Raw genomic sequence first — 20,154 nt, 5'->3', positions numbered from 1 at the left:
GAACTTCACGCGCACCCCGAAATACACGTACCCTGATGGAATCGCGTGTGGAACTTCCCGCGCACCCCTGGTATACACGTACCCTGCTGATTTCGCGTGTGAGACTTCCCCCGCACCCCTGAAATACACGTACCCTGCGGAAATCGCGTGTGGAACTTCCCCTGCACCCTGAAATACACGTACCCTGCTGATATCGCGTGTGGAACTTCACGCGCACCCCTGAAATACACGTACCCTGCGGAAATCGCGTGTGTAACTTCCCATGCACCCTGAAATACACGTACCCTGCTGATATCGCGTGTGGAACTTCACGCGCACCCCGAAATACACATACCCTGATGGAATCGCGTGAGGTACTTCCCGCGCACCCCAGTGATACACGTAGCCCGCTTGCTGTGCTGGTACAGGATTAGCGCAGCCCTTTGCGCTGGATTGGGTATATTGATGGCTTTTCCCTGCGCGAGAGGCGTTCTTGGGGGCGTAACTGGCGCTGCTGCAGGGTCGCTGCGCCACTGTGCGCCACGGCTGGTTTTGGTGGCTGGAATCCATGAATACGCTGTGCGCGGAAATGGATTTTAGTGCACACGGCTGGCGCAGGGATTCGCACGTGCACACTGTGCGCCAGCCGCGTGCACCACTTGTGCGCTGAATTCTATGAATTACCCCCTATGTATCATTTCTTTGATACAGTGAGCAACTAGTCCCATTGAATAAGTGGAGCCATTTACAAACAGAATGCATTTTCGCTGAAGGCTCTCGAACATTAGTTGCAACTAGACGACATGCTGGCCACCTATTTTTTGCTTCTTTCATATTCACAAAGGGAGGGAGGTAAAGCGATTTGCCCAGTTTGGTCAAGCCCACAAAGTAAGCAACTGGCCTCTGTGTTCCAAAGAAAACAATTTGGCATATTGTTCATATTTTGAAGTTGATGTGTGATCACCCAATTCACTGGGAGGCCCATTTTAGCCTTACATAACCGGTGAATTTGTAGGGTGCAAGTTCACCCCCAGAGGGGTATCTTGGCCCTGTTGACAAATAACAGATTTGAATTGTTACCCAATTTATTTTCATCGATCTCGGAAAGGATAAAGGGCTGAGTGGACTTGTTAGGATTCAAACCCATGACCATGAGGCCAAACACAGGGCTCTGTAGGGGATGCATTAGTCCACTGAGCCTCAAACCCAGCTACCTAGCAGTACATTACAATATTGTAGTACATATGCTTACCATGTGCTTTCGGTTTGTACAGTCCGGGCGTCAGCATGAAGCTCACTCCATCTCCTTGAACAAAATCAGCTGCCTTCACTTGTAAGAGGCTGCTACCAGGGGACGTTGCTTCTATCACCAGTTGTCTGTCCATGTAATTGACCAGCTTGAATGGACCCTTTCCCAAAACTGCAGGAAGAAGCAACAGTTTGTTATATTTCATCTTTCAAGAAGAAGCTATTCCCCAGTCTTTGTACCCGCCTTTCAGAGAATGCATTTAAATAAAACATAGTCAAATGGCACATTAGCAGGTAGGTAAATTGATTTGCATATTGGCATTTTAGTTGGTGATGCAAAGAATAAGAGACTTTACATTGACTGAATTGTCATGCATTCAGTAACATTTCTGAATTAGAGTGGCGGTGTAGAAATTCAGATAATACTATAACCTGGTAATGCTTATAGGAGGCAAGAACTTAAGGTGTAGTAGAAGAGTAGTTCAAAATTTGAGGACTGCCATCATCCATTTCATCTTCTTCCTCAGTATGTTGGTTAGAATGTGGAGAGATGCCTCAAACCTTACTGTAACATGCTCAGTGGCCTGATGGGACGTTTGCCTATCAAAGGCAGGACCCCTCAACACATTGCAAGGCATCTGTCGGGCCTTTATCAGGGGACAGAATCCCTGCTGATTTCTCCTAGAACTCCCACAAGTCTCAAACTCTTCTCACAAAATCCAAAAATGAAACCCTCTCCCTCGCTAACAACAGCCACAACTCATCAGGTTTTGAGGCGGCAACAGGCCTATAGACACATACTCACATGCAACACAAAGAAGATGCTTTCACGTTTCTGACGCAGATAAAAAGGCAAGAAATACATAATTGGATATTACATTATATGACTAAAATCCATTGGACATGCAAACATTCTGTGACTAAGAACAGTTGAGCTTTAGGACGGATCAGCACAACATTTAGCAAATTTAATTTCTGGAAACTGCAAATATGTATTACGTTTTAAAAAAATGCAAACCCCATTCAAGCTTTGCATTTGAATCCACCCTTATTTGTAGAAATATGCTTCTTAAATGTTGTATCTGTCTTATTTGCAAGTACGAACTGCTGCACCAGTGATGTCATACGTAATGTCATCAGCAATGTAATTTGTGATGTCATCAGTATGCTCGGGGCTGCACAATAGGGGCCTGAACATATTCACCTTAACTGTCCCTTGATTAAAGTTTTTTTCACTAGATATATATATATATATATTACATGGCCTGCGGCAGTGGCCATGTAGTTATGGTTAAATTGCTAAAACCATAGGAAGAGCACTTTCTGGGTGGCTTATAACTTCGCTCCCCCTGGACGATTCCTCACCAAACTTTGCAAAATAAGTATATGGGCCACTCTGAATTTTTTTTGCAAAGTTTGCTGAGGTTTGGTCAAGGGGGGGGCAAATTTATAGGGGTGTCCCAAAATTTCTTTTTTTTCCCATAGAGATAATGGGAAAAAATGTGTCGCACCTACAGACCAAACCGCTGGATGGATTTTAACCAAATCAGTATTTGTGATGTCATCTTTGATGTCCTGGGTGTTAGTCGTAGCAGTGCACGGTGGTGCCGCGAGTTATGGTTGCTTAGCTTACCATAACTGGCGAATTTCAGGGGTTTTCCGGTTTTATTTGGAACCATAACATCCCTGTAACAAAGTTTTTCCACTGAATTTCATAGGTTTTTAGTAGCACAACTTAACCATAATGTCCATTTAACAACGTTTTTTTCACTGAATATATATATATACGTATATATATATATATATATATATATATATATATATATACATAAATATATATTCAGTAAAAAAACTTTGTTAAAGGGACGTTATGGTTAAGTTGCGCTACTAAAAACCTATGAAATTCAGTGAAATTATTTTTGAAGAAGTAACAAAACAAATTGCACATGGTGTACAACATGAAAATAAAGAATGTTCCTGCCATAATTATAAACCTATACTACTGTACGTCAGTGGTGAAGCTGGTTCTGGCAAAACATTCCTAATCAAAATCATCAGTAAGTTCCTTCAACAATTGACAAACAAAAAACTGTCAGCTGTTGTCACTGCACCCACAGGTTTAGCTGCCTACAACATAGGTGGTGTCACTTTACACCGATTACTACTATTACCAGTAAAACACCAGAACAAATTAGTCTATTACAAACTTTCTGCAGAAGCTGCAATAGAACTACGCAGAGTATTGAAACAAATGAAAATGCTACTAATAGATGAAGTGAGCATGGTCTCCAACCTAATGTTGGCATTGATTCACCTCAGATTACAAGAAGTACTGAAAACAAACTATGAAGAGCTCTTTGCAAGAAAACACATTATTGTTTCGGAGATCTTCTTCAATTGACATCAGTAAAAGGTGAGCCTATTTTTAAAACATTAGGACACAAACTCTTCCGTAAAACTGTTGGCAGCATTGGAAATGTCAACCTTTGGCAACATTTCCAATACAGAGAATTAACAGAAAACATGCGGCAATCTGCAGATCTCACGTATGCCAACATTTTAAAAAGTATCAGAGTTGGTATACTCTCTAAAGAAGCAGAAGCAATATTGAAAAACCGGCAAATTAATGCACTTTATGGCGATAATGCATCTGCTACAGATGTTATGGAACAATTAGCCCACAAAAATGTCAATTGTATGGCCTTAATGCCAACTCTTGCAAGCTGTTTCAAATTCAATGAAATAATGTTAAGTAAAGAAATGTAACCAATAATGGAAATTAGCGCCACAGACAAACTAGATGTACATGGTATGACACTACCTATATGTGACCAAGCCACAACAAGACTAAATAGTTTAGAAAAATCAATCTCAAACACAGCAGGCTTAGAAAAGATATTAAAAGTATCCTTAAATTGCAGAGTAATGCTTAAATGTAACCTTGACGTGGACGAAGGACTAGTTAATGGAGCACTGGGTACAGTTGTTGGCTTTCAAACATACCCTCTGACAACAAATTCAGTTTGTCAATATACTATTTGACAAACTTTCAGAAGTAAAAAGAATAGGACGGTCAACAGCTCGATTCCTTCTCTTCAAAGACATGTATCTACGCAGAGAACAATTTTCTCGAACTCTTGCATACACATTCACCATTCATAAATCACAAGGTCTTACCCTAGACAAAGCAATGATATACATTGGTAACACAGTCTTTAAAGAAGGCATGAGCTACCTAGCAGTATCACGCTTACGTACACTTGACGGTCTATTTCTAATCAACTTTGATGCAAGTAAAATAAACGCTGATATTCCTTGTATTTTAGAATACAATAGACTTCGTTTACTATACATCCCCCATCTAGAAACATATCCTGTTCCACAAAAAGGAAAATGTTCTAAAAGAAAACTAAATCAAATAGAAAAGAGAGTAAAAGAAACTAAAACTTCATCAAGTACCACAAGCAAAAAAGAACCAATTAGGGAAAGTAAACCAGGTACTTCGTCAAAGAAGGAAGACAAACTAAAAAAATATCACTCAGATACAGAACTACCTGGTCCATTTAAACTTAGAAATTAAATTGGTGTAAGTTGCTACGCAAATGTAGCAATGAATATTCTATTTCAATTACCAACAATTATTGACAACATTTACTTACACAGTACAGACCAATTGTGTTTGCAAATGTTAGTACTTCATAGAAACGCAACAAACAATCCTGACAACATGTATAGTGTTCTTGGAATAAGACAAGAATTGGACTACTGTGCTGGAATGGTGACATTCACTATAAACTCACAGGAAGATCCACAAGAATTTCTAATGTACTTACTACAAGTACTGGAAAACAAAAACATATCTATAAATGAAATCTTCCATATTTTATACATGTGGAAATATACATGCACTCTCTGCAACAATGTGACACAAGAACAAATCCCCAATGAGCGTTTTGTGTATATATCAATACCTAATTGTGAATCCGCAACTTGTACAAAATGCAAACCATGGTAGATTATGTTCTACCTGCAATTCAGATAATCGCTCCACGTTAGTAATACAAACACATAGTAAATACGTAATACTAATGCTTCTACGTTACAATGCAGATGGTCCCAAAAACAACTGCAAGCTGACTGGATTCACACATGGTCAAATATCACTTGGTAAGAAAACCTTCACAACAATAAGTATAATCTACCACGCAGGAGCCACAACCAATTCAGGGCACTACACTGCATATATAAAAAAGAAATGTGGATGGTTTGAATGTAATGATAGTACCATTACTCTAAAGCAGAGATTACCAGCAAATCTTACAAACGCTTATTTAATGTTCTTAAAACCAAAATTTGATAACTAAACTGTACTTAAACCTCAAGTAAAAAATATAAACTGTTAGAATATTCCAAAAGCTATCTAACTGCCCAAAGATTCTACAACAATTAATCAGATAAATGAATACCACTAAATTAGAGCAAAAAATAGACAGAATATGCCAATTGGTATCTAACTGTCCCAAAATTTAACAATATCCAAACAGATAAATCAATACCACTAAAATATATAAAAAAATAGACAGTTAGAATACGCCTACTGGTATCTAACTCCTCCAAATTTCATAATATCCAAACAAATAAATAATATGTTACTGCTCCAAAAGAAATGCAACAACCCAATGTATAAAGCATTAGCCAGAAACAACAAATGAACTCTGAAAACAAACAAACAAATAAACTGTAGCATAACAGAAAAGGTTTTTTTTTTAATCCAACATGTTTTTTTTTTCTCCCACAGACCCAATGATTTTAGCAACGAACACAGAAACTGGGCAAATTGCACAGTACTCTGGTTTGTAATCTACTAAATATGAGGGTCAAAAAAAGAAAAATGTTGGTTATACAATGCAATAAGTCATTACAAAATACTAATACTAACATGCTATTTTCTTTTATCACAGAAATAAACAAGAAATACATGTACTCCAGTTACTAAACCAAACAGTAAGTATATTATACACTCTATGCCATGGCCACAACCATCGCAGCATATCACACCCATAATATCTTATAACTTTGTTCCTTATGAATTTGTTTTTGACCCAAAGTTATAAGCAACTATAAGTGTGATATGCTGCGGTGGTTGTGGCCAGGACATAGAGTGTTGGGTGCATGACCAAATGGTCATGCACCCAACACTCTATGCCCTGGCCACAACCACCGCAGCATATCACACCCATAGAGTCAAACATTTCAACTGTAGCCTATGGAAACTTTTAATGTCCGCGGACATTACCAGTGTTCTTAGAACACTTTCAATTTGCCAGCGAACAATACGGACAGCGTCTTCCGAACACCCCCTACGAACATTTCAGGACGACGCGAGAGTTCTTAGAACACTTTCAACTTGACAACAAACAATACGGACAGCGTCTTCAGGACACCCCCTACGAACATTTCAGGACACCGCGAGAGTTCTTAGAACACTTTCAACTCGACTACGAACAATACGAACAGCATCCTCAGGACACCCCCTACGGACATTTCAGGACAACGCGTGTGTTCTTAGAACACACCCCCAATATTTCAGGACAACGCGAGAGTTCTTAGGACACTTTCAACTTGACAACAAACAATACGGACAGCGTCCTCAGAACACCCCCATTTTGTTTATTTGCGAACATTTCAGGACACCCCGAGTGTTCTTAGAACACTTTCAACTTGCCATCGAACAATACGGACAGCGTCTTCAGGGCACCCCCTATGACATTTCAGGGCACCGCGAGAGTTCTTAGAACACTTTCAACTCGACAACGAACAATACGGACAGCGTCCTCAGTACACCCCCTACGAACATTTCATGACAACGCGTGTGTTCTTAGAACACACCCCCATTTTGTTTATATGCGAACATTTCAGGACAACGTGAGAGTTCTTAGAACACTTTCAACTTGACAACGAACAATACGGACAGTGTCCTCAGAAGACCCCCATTTTGTTTATTTACGAACATTTCAGGACACCCAGAGTGTTCTTAGAACACTTTCAACTTGCCATCGAACAATATGGACAGCATCTTCAGGACACCCCCTGCGAACATTTCAGGACACCGCGAGAGTTCTTAGAACACTTTCAACTCGACAACGAACAATACGGACAGCGTCCTCAGGACACCCCCTACGAACATTTCAGGACAACGCGTGAGTTCTTAGAACACACCCCCATTTTGTTTATTTATGAACATTTCAGGACACCGAGAGACAGTTCTTAGAACACTTTCAACTTGCCATCGAACAATACGGACAGCGTCTTCAGGACACCCCCTACGAACATTTCAGGACAACGCGTGAGTTCTTAGAACACACCCCCATTTTGTTTATTTATGAACATTTCAGGACACCGAGACAGTTCTTGGAACACTTTCAACTTGCCATCGAACAATACGGACAGCGTCTTCAGGACACCCCCTACGAACATTTCAGGACAACGCGTGAGTTCTTAGAACACACCCCCATTTTGTTTATTTATGAACATTTCAGGACACCGAGACAGTTCTTGGAACACTTTCAACTTGCCATCGAACAATACGGACAGCGTCTTCAGGACACCCCCTACGAACATTTCAGGACACCGTGAGAGTTCTTAGAACACTTTCAACTTGCCACAGAACAATACGGACAGCATCCCCAGAACACCCCCATTTTCTTTATTTGGGGACATTTCAGGACACCCTGAGTGTTCTTAGAATACATTCAACTTGCCACAGAACAATACGGACAGCGTCCCCAGAACACCCCCATTTTGTTTATTTGCGAACATTTCAGGACACCCTGAGTGTTCTTAGAATACATTCAACTTGCCACAGAACAATACGGACAGCGTCCCCAGAACACCCCCATTTTGTTTATTTGCGCACATTTCAGGACACCGCGAGTGTTCTTAGAACAGTTTCAGCTTGCTTGCGAACAAAACTGACTCATATTGAGTCCTCAGAACACCCCCATTCAGTTTATTTAGAAAATTTCAGAACACCCGTGAAGTCCGCAGACAAATCGAACACAAAAAGAACGTCTACCACATAAAAAAGCACAACATTTAACCTATCTCATGCCCTCCCATCCTCCCTTCTTCTACACACCAACACACTCTACTAAATACACATTTTGAACAAACTTTCACCGCGCTGTCCGCAGACATCTGCAAATCCAAGATGGCGGGCGCTACCAAAAATCTGACGCTCTTCACGCGTCACACCATCCAATCAGCGAACACGCTGCATGTCCTCCGACATGACGTAAGCCGCTCGGCCAATCAGGACACTGTCTGCGGAGCGAACAGGGAAGTGTGTCTGCGGACCGAACACAGATATCACTAATTTTTTTTTACCTCCTTTTTGGTCATTTAAAAAAAAACTACTGGACGGATTTTCACCAAATTTTCAAAAGCACGCTTTTGGGACTAAGCCGCTGCTCCTAGTCCAAATTTGGTGAAAATCCGTCTAGCGGTTTGGGCTGTAGGCGCGAGCAAAATTCTTTTCCCATTCAGTCTATGGGAAAAAAAGAAATTTTGGGACCCCCTCTATAACTTTTCCCCCCTGGACGAATCCACACCAAACTTTGCATAAAAATTTAGAGTGGGCCACATACTCTTTTTTGCAAAGTTTGGTGTGGATTCGTCCAGGGGGAGCGAAGTTATAAGGCGCCCAAAAAGTGCTCTTCCTATGGAAACACCAACTTAACCATAACTACATGGCCACTACGGTGCTCATGTAATATATATATTCATTGAAAAACAATTAGCTAAAACAGAGTTAAGACGATCCAATACATCGTAAGCAAACCCATGAAATTTGGTGAATATAGGAAGGGATAACAATATTCTCAACTTGGCGTACCTCCACAGAGGACCCCTAGATGCCATGTCTTATCTCATTGTTGATTCCTGCTGTGATCTCATGTATATTCTCCTGGCCTGGGCAGCAGGTGCTACTATCTCTACCAACATCTGCTGAATTTCATTGGTTTCGTTTCGATACATTGGATCTGTCTTATCTAAAGTTTGGTCACTAAATTTCAAGGGTTTTGTTATGCTATATCTTCTCCAGCGACCACTGCCGATGTCGAACCAATTATTATAGAAGACCAAGGCCCATGTTTCTATTTCAAGGGCCAATATCTCAATGTCTATAAACTAACCATATCCCACAAGCCATGGGCTTCTACTGTACAGATAGCAACAATGAGGTCAACCGATCTTTGGGACTTAATCGCCATTTTCCAGCTTTTTTCAATTCTGCTGTATTTTCCAGAAATAAATTCCTGCATTAACATGCTGCGATCACATCCATTTTGACATCTGTTACCATGCTTACAAATTCCAGTAATAATTTCCACGGTAATGCCATCATTTGCCGGTTGCCATGATAATTGGAAAACATAATTAATATTGAAGTGCCCTCATAAGGGAACATTTGACATAGTTATTGGAAATAGAAAGCATGTCAGTAGACGAAAGAATAGGGCCATTGGTAAGGATCTTAGACTTAGTGAGAAGGACATGCTCCTTCGCAATAGCACTTGCAAACAGACATTTAAAGAATGGGCTCTGTTTTTTATTAATCAATTTAAAGCATATGTTACTTCTGTAAAATATTCTAAGGAGTCGCCCTCATTGGAATTGTGATCAGGATTTGGAAGTACAGGATATTAGGCTCCTCATTGGTAAACTGACAATTCTCGGTCCTGCAGCCCCGACTGGATCTCGATTATTATCCTAAAAAGTAACCAAGATTTATGTGCTGAAATATTACATACTCTATTTAAGCACATAGTGTATTTTCGTTCTCTCCACTCTTCATGGATCAACGCTTTTATTGTACCTATCTATAAGAAGGGGCCTAGAAACAACCCCGGGAGCTATCCCCCGATTGCTCCGATAGATTCAATGAGCAAAGTAGTAGCTACGGTGGTGTTAAAAGATCTGTGACTGGGCTGAGAGAACCGATAGATTGCACCTTCTTCAAATTTGGTTGAGAAAAGGGCTTGGCGCTTTGATGAATGGGCTAGTTTTTTATTTGCTTTATAGAAATTCTCTAAGAAATCAAAATCACCCATTGTATGTTGCAACCTTAGATATATCGGCTGCCTTCGACAAAGTAGACAGCAAAATACTATGGAGGAAGTTATCTGGTTGGGGAATTCCAGTAATAATGTTGAACATGGTTACACTTTTTTACACAAACAATAACATCTGTGTGTGTTTAAATGCAGAAGGAGCCCTATCAAGCGAGATTTTCGTTGGGAAGGGAGTGAGGTAGGGTTGTGTCCTTGTTCCACTCCTTTTCAATCTGTATATGGCAGATTTTCCACTTGCTCCGCAGAAGGCCACCACCTTCCACCCTAAACTGGGAACTCTGAAGGTGGGGTGGCTTGCGTATGCAGACAATATAGACCTCCTTGATATGACACCAACTGGGCTCAAACAGCATTGAATGTAAAAGAGAGGAGTGAGCAAGTATAAAAAAAGACATATTGGACCATCAATAATAAACCTATTAGCCTGGACCAATATGTGGTCTACTTGGGGCACACCTTTTCATCGTGCTGCCATATTTCTACGATTAAAGAAAAAGTGAGTGTAAAATTGGAGGCCCTGATCGTTCAGATAAAGCTTATACATCCAAAATACTGCTGCTATGCGCTAGGGCCATTGCTGCAATTTTACACTTTGAAGGTTACTCCTACAATCCGCTATGGACTTGAATTTCTGCCCATTTCCATCAAGAGTTGGTTGGCAAAAAATGAGAGCTGGCATTGGAAAGCTGTTTTAGGGTTCCCTAGGTCGGTTCATTTAGCAGTGATTTGGTGGGAACTAGGCATTTTGTATTGGTGGTACACCTTTAAATATAATAGACTAAAATTGGTAAAGGCCATAGACGCCTCTTTATTTAGTAAGTTGGGAGAGATGCGTCTACAGTAAATTGTATGTAAGGGTTTGAGGCACTCTTGGAGAAAGCCTGTGTGGACTGCAAGAATGGTCCTATGTCCCTAAAATGGAAATTGAAAGAATGGAATAGGTTCGAAAACTGGGGATGCTACAGAATTCTAAGTAAAAGGAGGAATTTAGAACAACCTCTATCATGTTGAGGCCTCCACTGCTCTACCTTCTAAAACGTCCTTCTAGAGCATTCAGAGCAGCTTTACTGAAGTTTAAACTTAACTGCATGTTAACTCTAGAAGTATTAAGCCCAAGAATTGGGTTAGTTTTGTAAATAAGAACGTGCAGATTGAAACCCTTTGACATTTGATTTTAGATTGCGAAATGTTGATTGACCAACATTTAGGATGTTTTGGTAGGTTTGTCCATTCTACTAATGCAGTTTTTAGTGATCATTTATGGTGGGCATGTTTGGTGGAAGGGAAATAATTTTCCTGGTGAGTTTTTGGGATGTTATTTTTGTATAACTGGGGGATGCTGAAGCACTTGCCCAAATTGTGAAGAATATACAGTATGAAGAATGTAAACAATGTTATTGTTTTAAGAGCAAGAATGACTGTTATAAATTGTGATATGAAATATCATTTTACGTGGTTTTATTATTGTTGCTCTAACAGTCTTAATTGTGACCTTAAACATGACCTTTTATATTTAGAAATTGTAATTTTTTGAAAATTGTAACTTGTAATAATAGTTATTGGTTTCTGAAATCCTGATACTGTGCTATATTATGTTTTTTAAATGTGAAAGGTTTAATATTTAACCAATAAACATTATTTCAAATAAATAAGTATCCCCCATCCAATCAGCCATTATGTGACCCCCCAACACACTTTCTAGGTCCCCCAACTGGCCACTATGTGTAAATCCTCCCTGCTCCTCTCTTAGCGTCTCTTTTCACTCACTGGTTCGTTCCTGTGTTGCATTTTTATTATGAGTGATTCTTGTGACTTTTCCCCAGCAAGACCAAAACAGTCTGTCACAAAACAGGCTTTCCAGCCCACTCCAAAATCTCCCAGTATGCATGTGGTCACGTTTCCCCCTTCCCACCTCTACCCCACTGTGAAATTACCACTTTCCCCAACATTTTGAGTCATTTCCATTTTGGCTTTCTTCACCACTACTGCAGGAACCACTCGCATTGAGCAAAACACAAAACAAAAAAGATGGCTTGACATTTTTGAAAAGCTACACAGCTGCAATGCACCATGGAAGGTATCAAATAATTGTGTAGACCGAGGATACCCCCGTCTGCATCAACATTTTTCAAACATATTCCACAGATTAATACCAAACCAAAAAAAGGGTTATCTGCAGTAATTTCTTCACAATTTGTTTCTCATTTGGTGCAAATTGGTTCAGCTATGATTGTTCATTGGCGGCACCTATTTCTCTGTAGGAAAATGAATCGGTGTAGGCCTAAAAGCTGTTCTCTTAATACCTTTGGACCTCTGAAAGAATATTCATCAAATTTGGAGGGGCCCATTCCAACACATTTAAGTCAAATCCTTCCGTAGATTCAAAAGTGATTAGCAATATAATATAGTTTTGGAGAATCAAACTTCCGCCCTCTATATATATGTATATATTGTAGAAAACCCATACGTGCTAAGGGAGAGTGTGTTGATCCTGAATTCTCGTAAGGAATCATTGTATGCTCTTTTCACTTCTGCAGTCAAGTGGGTTTACGGCATTTGAGAAACAGTGCCAACCAGTAGCCATTGCTGGAAGTTCATCTACAGGTCAGAGCCAGATGGGCAATGCATTGTGGATATGCAAATTACTCAAATCCATTTACTGCAACCGTTCTTCAGTAATTTAGCAATGTAGACAACATAAAGCAAGACTTCCTTGATGGGGATTACATCTGTAATACTGTCAAAGGATAATTGGTTATATGTTTCCCATGTTATAACAATTTTCTAATATATATATTTTGAACAAAGTCACACATCCGCAGTGCTCCTCCGAGTAGCCATTGCTGTAAATTTACCTCAAGTTTGAGAGAGATGCGCAATGCATTCTGGGTATGTAAAATAGCTCAAATGCCAAGCCTTTGCTCCAGAACAATGTATTTGTCCATAGGGAAGTGTTATTTTAAACATAACATTTTTCAACCCAAGACAGGCAGTTGTTAAGGCTGCAGACTACACCGGTTTCACCCTCATTAGGGATCTATGTGTAAAATAGCACTGCTCTATAGACAAGGGCATTTTCCTGGAGCAAAGCCTTACCATTTGAGCTGATTTGCATACCCACAATGCAGCTACCATCTCAGTAGCACTTTGTGCTTTTGTCATGGCAGAATGGGGAGTCTATGACCACTGGCGCTGATGCCCGCCACTTACCGTGTTCACGGTATCCTCTGTGGCCACGATTCTGGACTTTGTGTGCAGGCATATTCCTCCTACAAGATGGTGCCCTGGACGGACCAAACACCTTCCTCCGGCTCTGGTTACTCCTTCCGGTTCCAGCTGAATAGTTTCCATGGCAGAGGAAGCATGAAAGGCAGGTAGGACACCACAACCTGCACCTTATTGCGTATATGTTTCCTCACCCTTACCATGATTGCTGTACTTGCTTTGACCCGTTTTAGGGTGCCTCTTGATTTCTGTACTCACATCTTGCCTGAGCTTTCTTTCTGTTGTTACCTGCTGTTCGCCTCCTTCTTCATCTCCTTCTCCTGGACCCTGTTTCTGCTGTCTTCCTTTTCTGGATCCTGTTCCAGTCTTTGGAAGTTCTCTGCTCCTCTCACCGGACCCTACTTATGGCTCACTTGACTCTACTTGCCTTAGTACTAGGTTTTCCCCATTGGGGTTTTCCCTGGACCCGGTCCCTATCTCTAGGAGTCTCATGCCTGTTATATATCAGACAGCGTGGCTTTCTCAGACAGACAACCAAGTTTTGTCCAAGCGTCCGTCATCCCGGGTACGTCCCACTATTGACAGCTTTCGCCGGGTTCCCAACCTCCTCCTGATGTCTTAGTCCTACCACCTCCTGGTCTCTTCCTCTAGCCACACCCTGCTGTCTTTCACCTACCACCTCCTGATGTTTCCCTTCTACCACCTCCTTATGTTTGTCCCCTTTCACCTCCTTATGTCACCCTCCTACCTCCTCCTTAGGTTTTCCTCCTACCTGCTCCTAATCGCCACCTCTTACCACCTCATGATGTGTTTCTCCTACCAGCTACTGATTATGACCTGCTACCATCTCCTGATATTTCTTCACCCCCTCTTGTTTCCACCTTCCCCCATTCCATTCTATCTCCAAACTCCTTCAACGCTGTTGTTCCTGAATAGCCAATTCGCTCCAAAATCCCGCCCCAGCCTCCTTCTCTGAATGCCCACACATCCCCTTCTTGGGATGTTCCTTTTAATGTCAGTGTGCCATCCCCTTTGGCTGATCTGGGAGTTGGGGCCTGCACATGTGTCACCTTATTGGAATTACCATGTGATTGGGTGCTGTGGAAATGCATTTCTCCATTAACTTTAGTGCATGTTTGATTGTGTAAGCTGAGTGGTGGCTGGACCATGGCTTTGAAAGCTGGTTCACCATCTTGGGTTTCTTGTCTTTGTGAGTCTGCTCATTTGCGTGGTCAATTGTGGACTGCAGCAGAGCCTGGTCCCCAGCAGGTCCCACAGTAAGTGTTATCAATATTGTAGGCTAATTGTGCTGGTTTCTGGTGACGTCAGGGCCTGCATCTTGATGAGCCTGGGTTGGAGAAGGAATTCAGTACTGTGCATGCAGTTGCAGGCCTCCTGGTAATTCCCTTAAAAGGCCAAGATTGCCTTTGTTTGGCATGTGAGTGTTCCTGTCCAGTGAAGTGGGCTGAGCGTAGGTGACCCCGGGACCATAATCCACTAGCATTGCCACCTTGGTCACCCCACTAGAAATACCTAGAAAAGGGCAGGCAGGGGAGATTATCACAATAGTAAAATTCCTTAGAACACCTGGATGGGTAAGAGTATAATTAAAACGTAAGAGTTAGTGAAGGGAACAGATGACTGCTCTTTCAAAATTCATATGTCTCACCTTTACTCACTCAAAATCAAACAGAAATACTACAGAAAAGTTTATAGTCTCTATTGGCCTTCTAGTTTGGTGCCCTGCTCACCCCATCAATGAAGTTCAGGAATTTGGGAGTGTGGTTATACCCTGGGTTGTGTCTGGACTCTGAAATTGGCTTTCCCTCCAATGCCAGCTTCTTTCACATACGCATTTTTAAAGGTTTTTGAAATATTTTTCCTTTTCACATAAAGTTCAACTGATTAATGCTTTCATGTCTAATCAGATGGATTCATTCAATGTCATGAACAAGGTGCTGCCTAAAACTGCCTTGCATAACTCCAGAATGTCCAAAGCCGCAGCGTGGTTCCTCCTCTGTGTGGGCTACAGAGAGCACATTTCTATGGCCTTGCGAAGGCTACTTTGGCTATTGGGGGAAAATCACATTCAATTTAAAGCCTTGTGACTGCTGAATATATCCTATTATCTTTCTGCCCCTTGTTTCTTAAGCAGTCGTGTTGTGCACTATAAACCAAGGACATCTTTAAGATCTTCAACTGCTGGATTACTCATCATTTGAAAGTACAGATATGCCAAGTGAGGTGGATGCTGTTTTTTGGAAAAGGCGGACAAACTTTGGAACTATTTGCCACAAGACGTTTGTCTGATTGTGAACCATTTAGAGTTGAGGTGCAAATTGAAGACTTCCTTGTTCCCTCATTGATCCTTAATGTGTATTGAAAGTTAGGTTTTCTATTGCCGATATTTTACTCAGCGCCTAGATGTCTATTTTGGTGTTTGGCACTTTGAAAGTTATGTTACCATGCCATTATCTTATGCTAATGGAGGATTGGTGAACTGGGGGGTTCTAGATGTGTATGATGGACAGGTTACACCAATCTACATGTTGCTTCATGTGGCACCCCTTCACTTTCTATGTACCTCTTTTTGCCAATAACCTGCAATTTATGTTAACTTCCTATGAATCTGAAAAACAACACTTAGATTGTAGCAACAAGTTCAAACATTACCATATAAATATTAAGCTGACTCGATCTGATAAACTGCTAAAGAAGACTATCAATAAAAAACGTAATTGCTGAAAGTTATTCACTTTTGTATTTGTCTCTCTTCAACTAAGTAGTATGGAAAAAGGTTTTATAAACATTTTCTAATTTCTTTTGTTGTAAATCTCATGCATCATTAACACAACAAAAGTACTATTTCATTTTAGAATGTGACCAGCATAAAATTACTCATATTATGAAAAGTATCAATTTAAGTCTCTTAGAAATTGTGCCATGCGACCTGCACATCAATAGCACATTAACACGTGTCAGTATGGCTTACCTTTGTTAAAGTATTCACAGTCATAAGCTAAGTAAAAAAAAAAAAAAAAGTCCATGTTAGATTAATGCACAGAAGGCAATGTCAGCAAACCCTATTGCAGGCTATATAGTTACTACACCATAATTAAACAATGCACGGATTTTGAAAATTTCAAATCCATATTTATTGTTTTTTTCATTATTGACTATTGTGTAATGTGCCAATAAAACTACCAGACTCAAGAAAGTAATCATAGTATACTTCATGTTCGATTGGAAGTACATAAGAAATAGCATGTACTCACAATGGCTTGGGTGGATCTCACATGATTATGAGCAGTACATTGAAATATCCGTCTTCAAATATGCCAGAAACACAACAAAACAAGGGTTGCAATTTCTCTCATTGTATTGCCCATGTTGAGCAAGCAACGTGGCTGTTTTCGTGAGGTTGTGCCTTCTACTGCATCATGGAAGAAATATTAGCTTCTTCCCCATTTCTGCTTCCTCTCGAGCACTCATCAGAACCTTGCTCGTTAAAATTACACTTAAATAGTTCATCTGATATGTAGATATGTTCATGAAAACGCATTTATTTGGATATAATTATTTGACGTAATTTGACATCAGTTTTTTAGCAATGCAGTGAGTCATTCTTTTTTTTTAACTGTGATTTTTATTGACATTTTTCCAAGTAGTTTACTACAAAGCACAAACCTTCATATTCTCAACAACTATTTTTAGCCCCCCTCCACCGTCCGCCTCCTTACACAACATCTTGCAGCATTGGTTACAGTAAAAAATGTCCTGTTTAGGTTGAATTCATAGGAGCACTTCATACATCCATTTTATAACTTAAATTTGTACCCGGCGAGGGCGCAATCAGAATGAAAGAGCAATTCTGATTGGCCCTGGCCGAGTCATTACCAGGCTGGGAATCCCTCTGTCGGGATTCCACGGCCTTTGTCCCTGGCGGGGGGCGTGGCAGCCCCTCAGCCAATGAAGATGCTCGAAGCGGGGCCATCCCGGCTCCGAGCCTCCCCATGGCTGAGAGGCTGGCTTCTCCCCATGCCGGGCACGCAGGTAAAGCTTTGGCTTTCTTCTTTTCCCTCCCTCCCTCCTCCCACCTCCCTGCCCTCCCCACCGCACTTATCTTCTATCCTTTGTCCCCGGTGGGGGACGATGGCAGCCTCCTGCCGTGTGGGGACTCGGAGCTTGGCCATCCCTGCCCCGAGCCTCCACATGGCTGGAGGCTTCTATCATCCCCCGCCGGGGACCCAGGTTTTTTCCCTTCCCCTAAACCGCACTTACCTTCTTTTTTTTTCAGGAGCGGACACGCCCGATGGGCGCCATGGAAAGGGAAAACAGACTCTGTTTTCCCTTTCCATGGCAGCCATTTTCTTTGACGTCTTTTTTATTTTTTTTCTCCCTAAACGCTGCAGCGTTTCTGGACAAGAAAAAAGCTTTTAGTGCCCCGGTCACACAGTTTTTGCAGGCTGGGGTACTAATAGCTATATGCCCCTCACGGCGGGGGCATTACAAACTCTGGTAGTGCCCCGGGGCCTATGTTAAGGCCCTCGCTTCGCTCGGACCTATAACTATGGGCCCCGGGGCATTACCTGAGTTTGAGAAACAGTCATTGTCTTTCAGTGTCTTGAACTAGTAATGTTTTTAATTGGGCTACTTATCGTCTAAGCTTTTTCGACTCCCCCGGGTGTAAACTGGAGCTGCCCCTCGTGACTATCCGAATTCCCGCTATCTTCTTCCTTATTTCCTGTTTTTGCTGGGACCATTTCTTCTTCTTACATGAGCCTATTTGTATTATTACCCCCCCCCCCCGTACAGTGGCCTTGAAACCTTTCCAAAGAGATTGGATCCCAACTTCCACGTTATCGTTGTATTCAAAGTGGTCCTTGACTTAAAAGAGCAGGGCTTACGCTATTTCTTATCTTTAAGGAGGAAGTCGTTGCACATCTGCCTGCCCCTTGGTTTCCCAGCCGCCCAGTTCCCAACCACCACTTTCACTAGGTTGTGATCCAACCATGTAACCATTTCAACATGTGAGCTCAAGATCTGGCATTTGAAGGTGACGTCAATGAATACTAAGTCAATTCTTGAATAGGAGTAATACATCGCAAATAGTATGTGGATAATCTTAACCCCCTCCGCTCCCATCCACTTTTTCTGCTGTGTAGTGATCCTTATCTGGGTCGAGAACCATACTGAGGTCACCCCCGACAATCAAGGAACCTTCCATAAAGTCCTTCAACCTATCTCTGAGTCCTTCCCAGAACTGAATTCGACCCATGTTCGGGCAATATACCGAACCCAATGTCAGTGGGATACCAGCAAGTGTGCCCTTCAAAAATGCATATCTCCCTTCCCCATCAATCATCTGTGCCACCACCTCGAAGTTAAGGTGGCTGGAGAGAATAATCATCACCCCCCTTTTTTAACAGTGGTGGATGCACTGTAGACCTTCACCTCTACAATTTTACTTCAAAGCCAGTTTCTCCCCCACTACACAGCGCATCTCCTGGTTCATCATTGACGTCTAACTGGGACCTTTGAAATTCCCTCAACAGGAGGGATAGCTTTGTCAGAGAGTTGCTCCACCCCCTTACATTAAGGGAGCCGATTCTTAGGTCAGTAGCCAAGTTGTAATCGGTAAGTCCCTTCATAAAGCTTTGTTGGCAATGCCTTATAGTCAAACCTAACAGTTGTGTAACCCCATAGTTTCCACCTCAGTGTTAGAGATTTTAAAAAACAACCTCCTTGAACTCTTCACCCTCACCCCCTTGCCGAGACCCCCCACCACTAAAGAGTCCAGGCAAGGTCAACCAGCAAAGTGACCTCTGACTGGACCACCAGCAACGCCCCTGGCGTCCACCCCTCAGCTAGACTTCTGAGCCCCCCTATCTATGAATGGAATCAACACATTCCTCTTACAAAACAATTATAGAACAGTCTCTGTGTCAACCACTTGACCCCTCCCTGTATGAAACTCCAACTCAAAATTCCCCTTTTCAACACCTACCCTTTATCATTACGGTAGCGCTATACTACCCTCCCTCCTCCACACCCCTTCCAGACCCGTCATTGATATTGGTATTGACCCTCAATAGAACAGTATCATCATTATCACAACATCATCACCACCACAGCCCCCTGCCCACCCAGGTTTGGCACCACCCTGACCCCCGTCCGCAGATGGCTTGGGCCTCTCAGATGGGGAACCACCATCCCACTGGATAAAAACGAGGACCCGGAGGGGTATAAACAACTCCCAATTACAACAAACCCCCTCAGTGCTCAGGCAGTTCATTTCAGGGGTATGTTGAGCTTCCTGAATCTGAAAATGACTTATTTTCCCAGGGCCCCACCAGTTCCTCCGTAACACTTTGTATGTCGTCCTCAGTGATCAATTGGTACTTATACCCCTTGGTCTCGAAGAAAATTGAAAAAGGGAAGCCCCAACTGTAGTGAATACTCTTCTTGTTGAGCCATTTAGTCAGTGGGCTGCACAGCCTGATCCTTGGCAGAGTGAACGATAGGTCCTGGAAGATAGTAATCCTCGCTTCTCCCTGGGCCACTGCCC

At 41.8% G+C, this 20,154-nt stretch overlaps 1 protein-coding gene across 1 annotated transcript in view; it reads right to left on the bottom strand.

Moving 5' to 3' along the window:
- The window catches only part of OTOG (otogelin), a 1,239,067-nt gene that overhangs the window by 557,692 nt on the left and 661,221 nt on the right, over positions 1 to 20,154 (bottom strand). The window contains exons 28-29 of the mRNA XM_069625375.1: positions 16,579 to 16,605; positions 1,232 to 1,399 (exon numbers count right to left, since the gene is read on the bottom strand). Of these exons, the coding sequence (XP_069481476.1) occupies positions 1,232 to 1,399; positions 16,579 to 16,605 (195 nt within the window). The remainder of the gene's footprint in view (positions 1 to 1,231; positions 1,400 to 16,578; positions 16,606 to 20,154) is intronic.

Source organism: Ambystoma mexicanum, chromosome 11, assembly GCF_040938575.1.
Source record: "Ambystoma mexicanum isolate Mex_15411 chromosome 11, UKY_AmexF1_1, whole genome shotgun sequence".
In the NCBI taxonomy this organism is placed as follows: Eukaryota; Metazoa; Chordata; class Amphibia; order Caudata; family Ambystomatidae; genus Ambystoma; species Ambystoma mexicanum.
The sequence above is the reverse complement of the archived record's forward strand: the minus strand, read 5'-3'. Positions and strand labels throughout refer to the sequence as shown.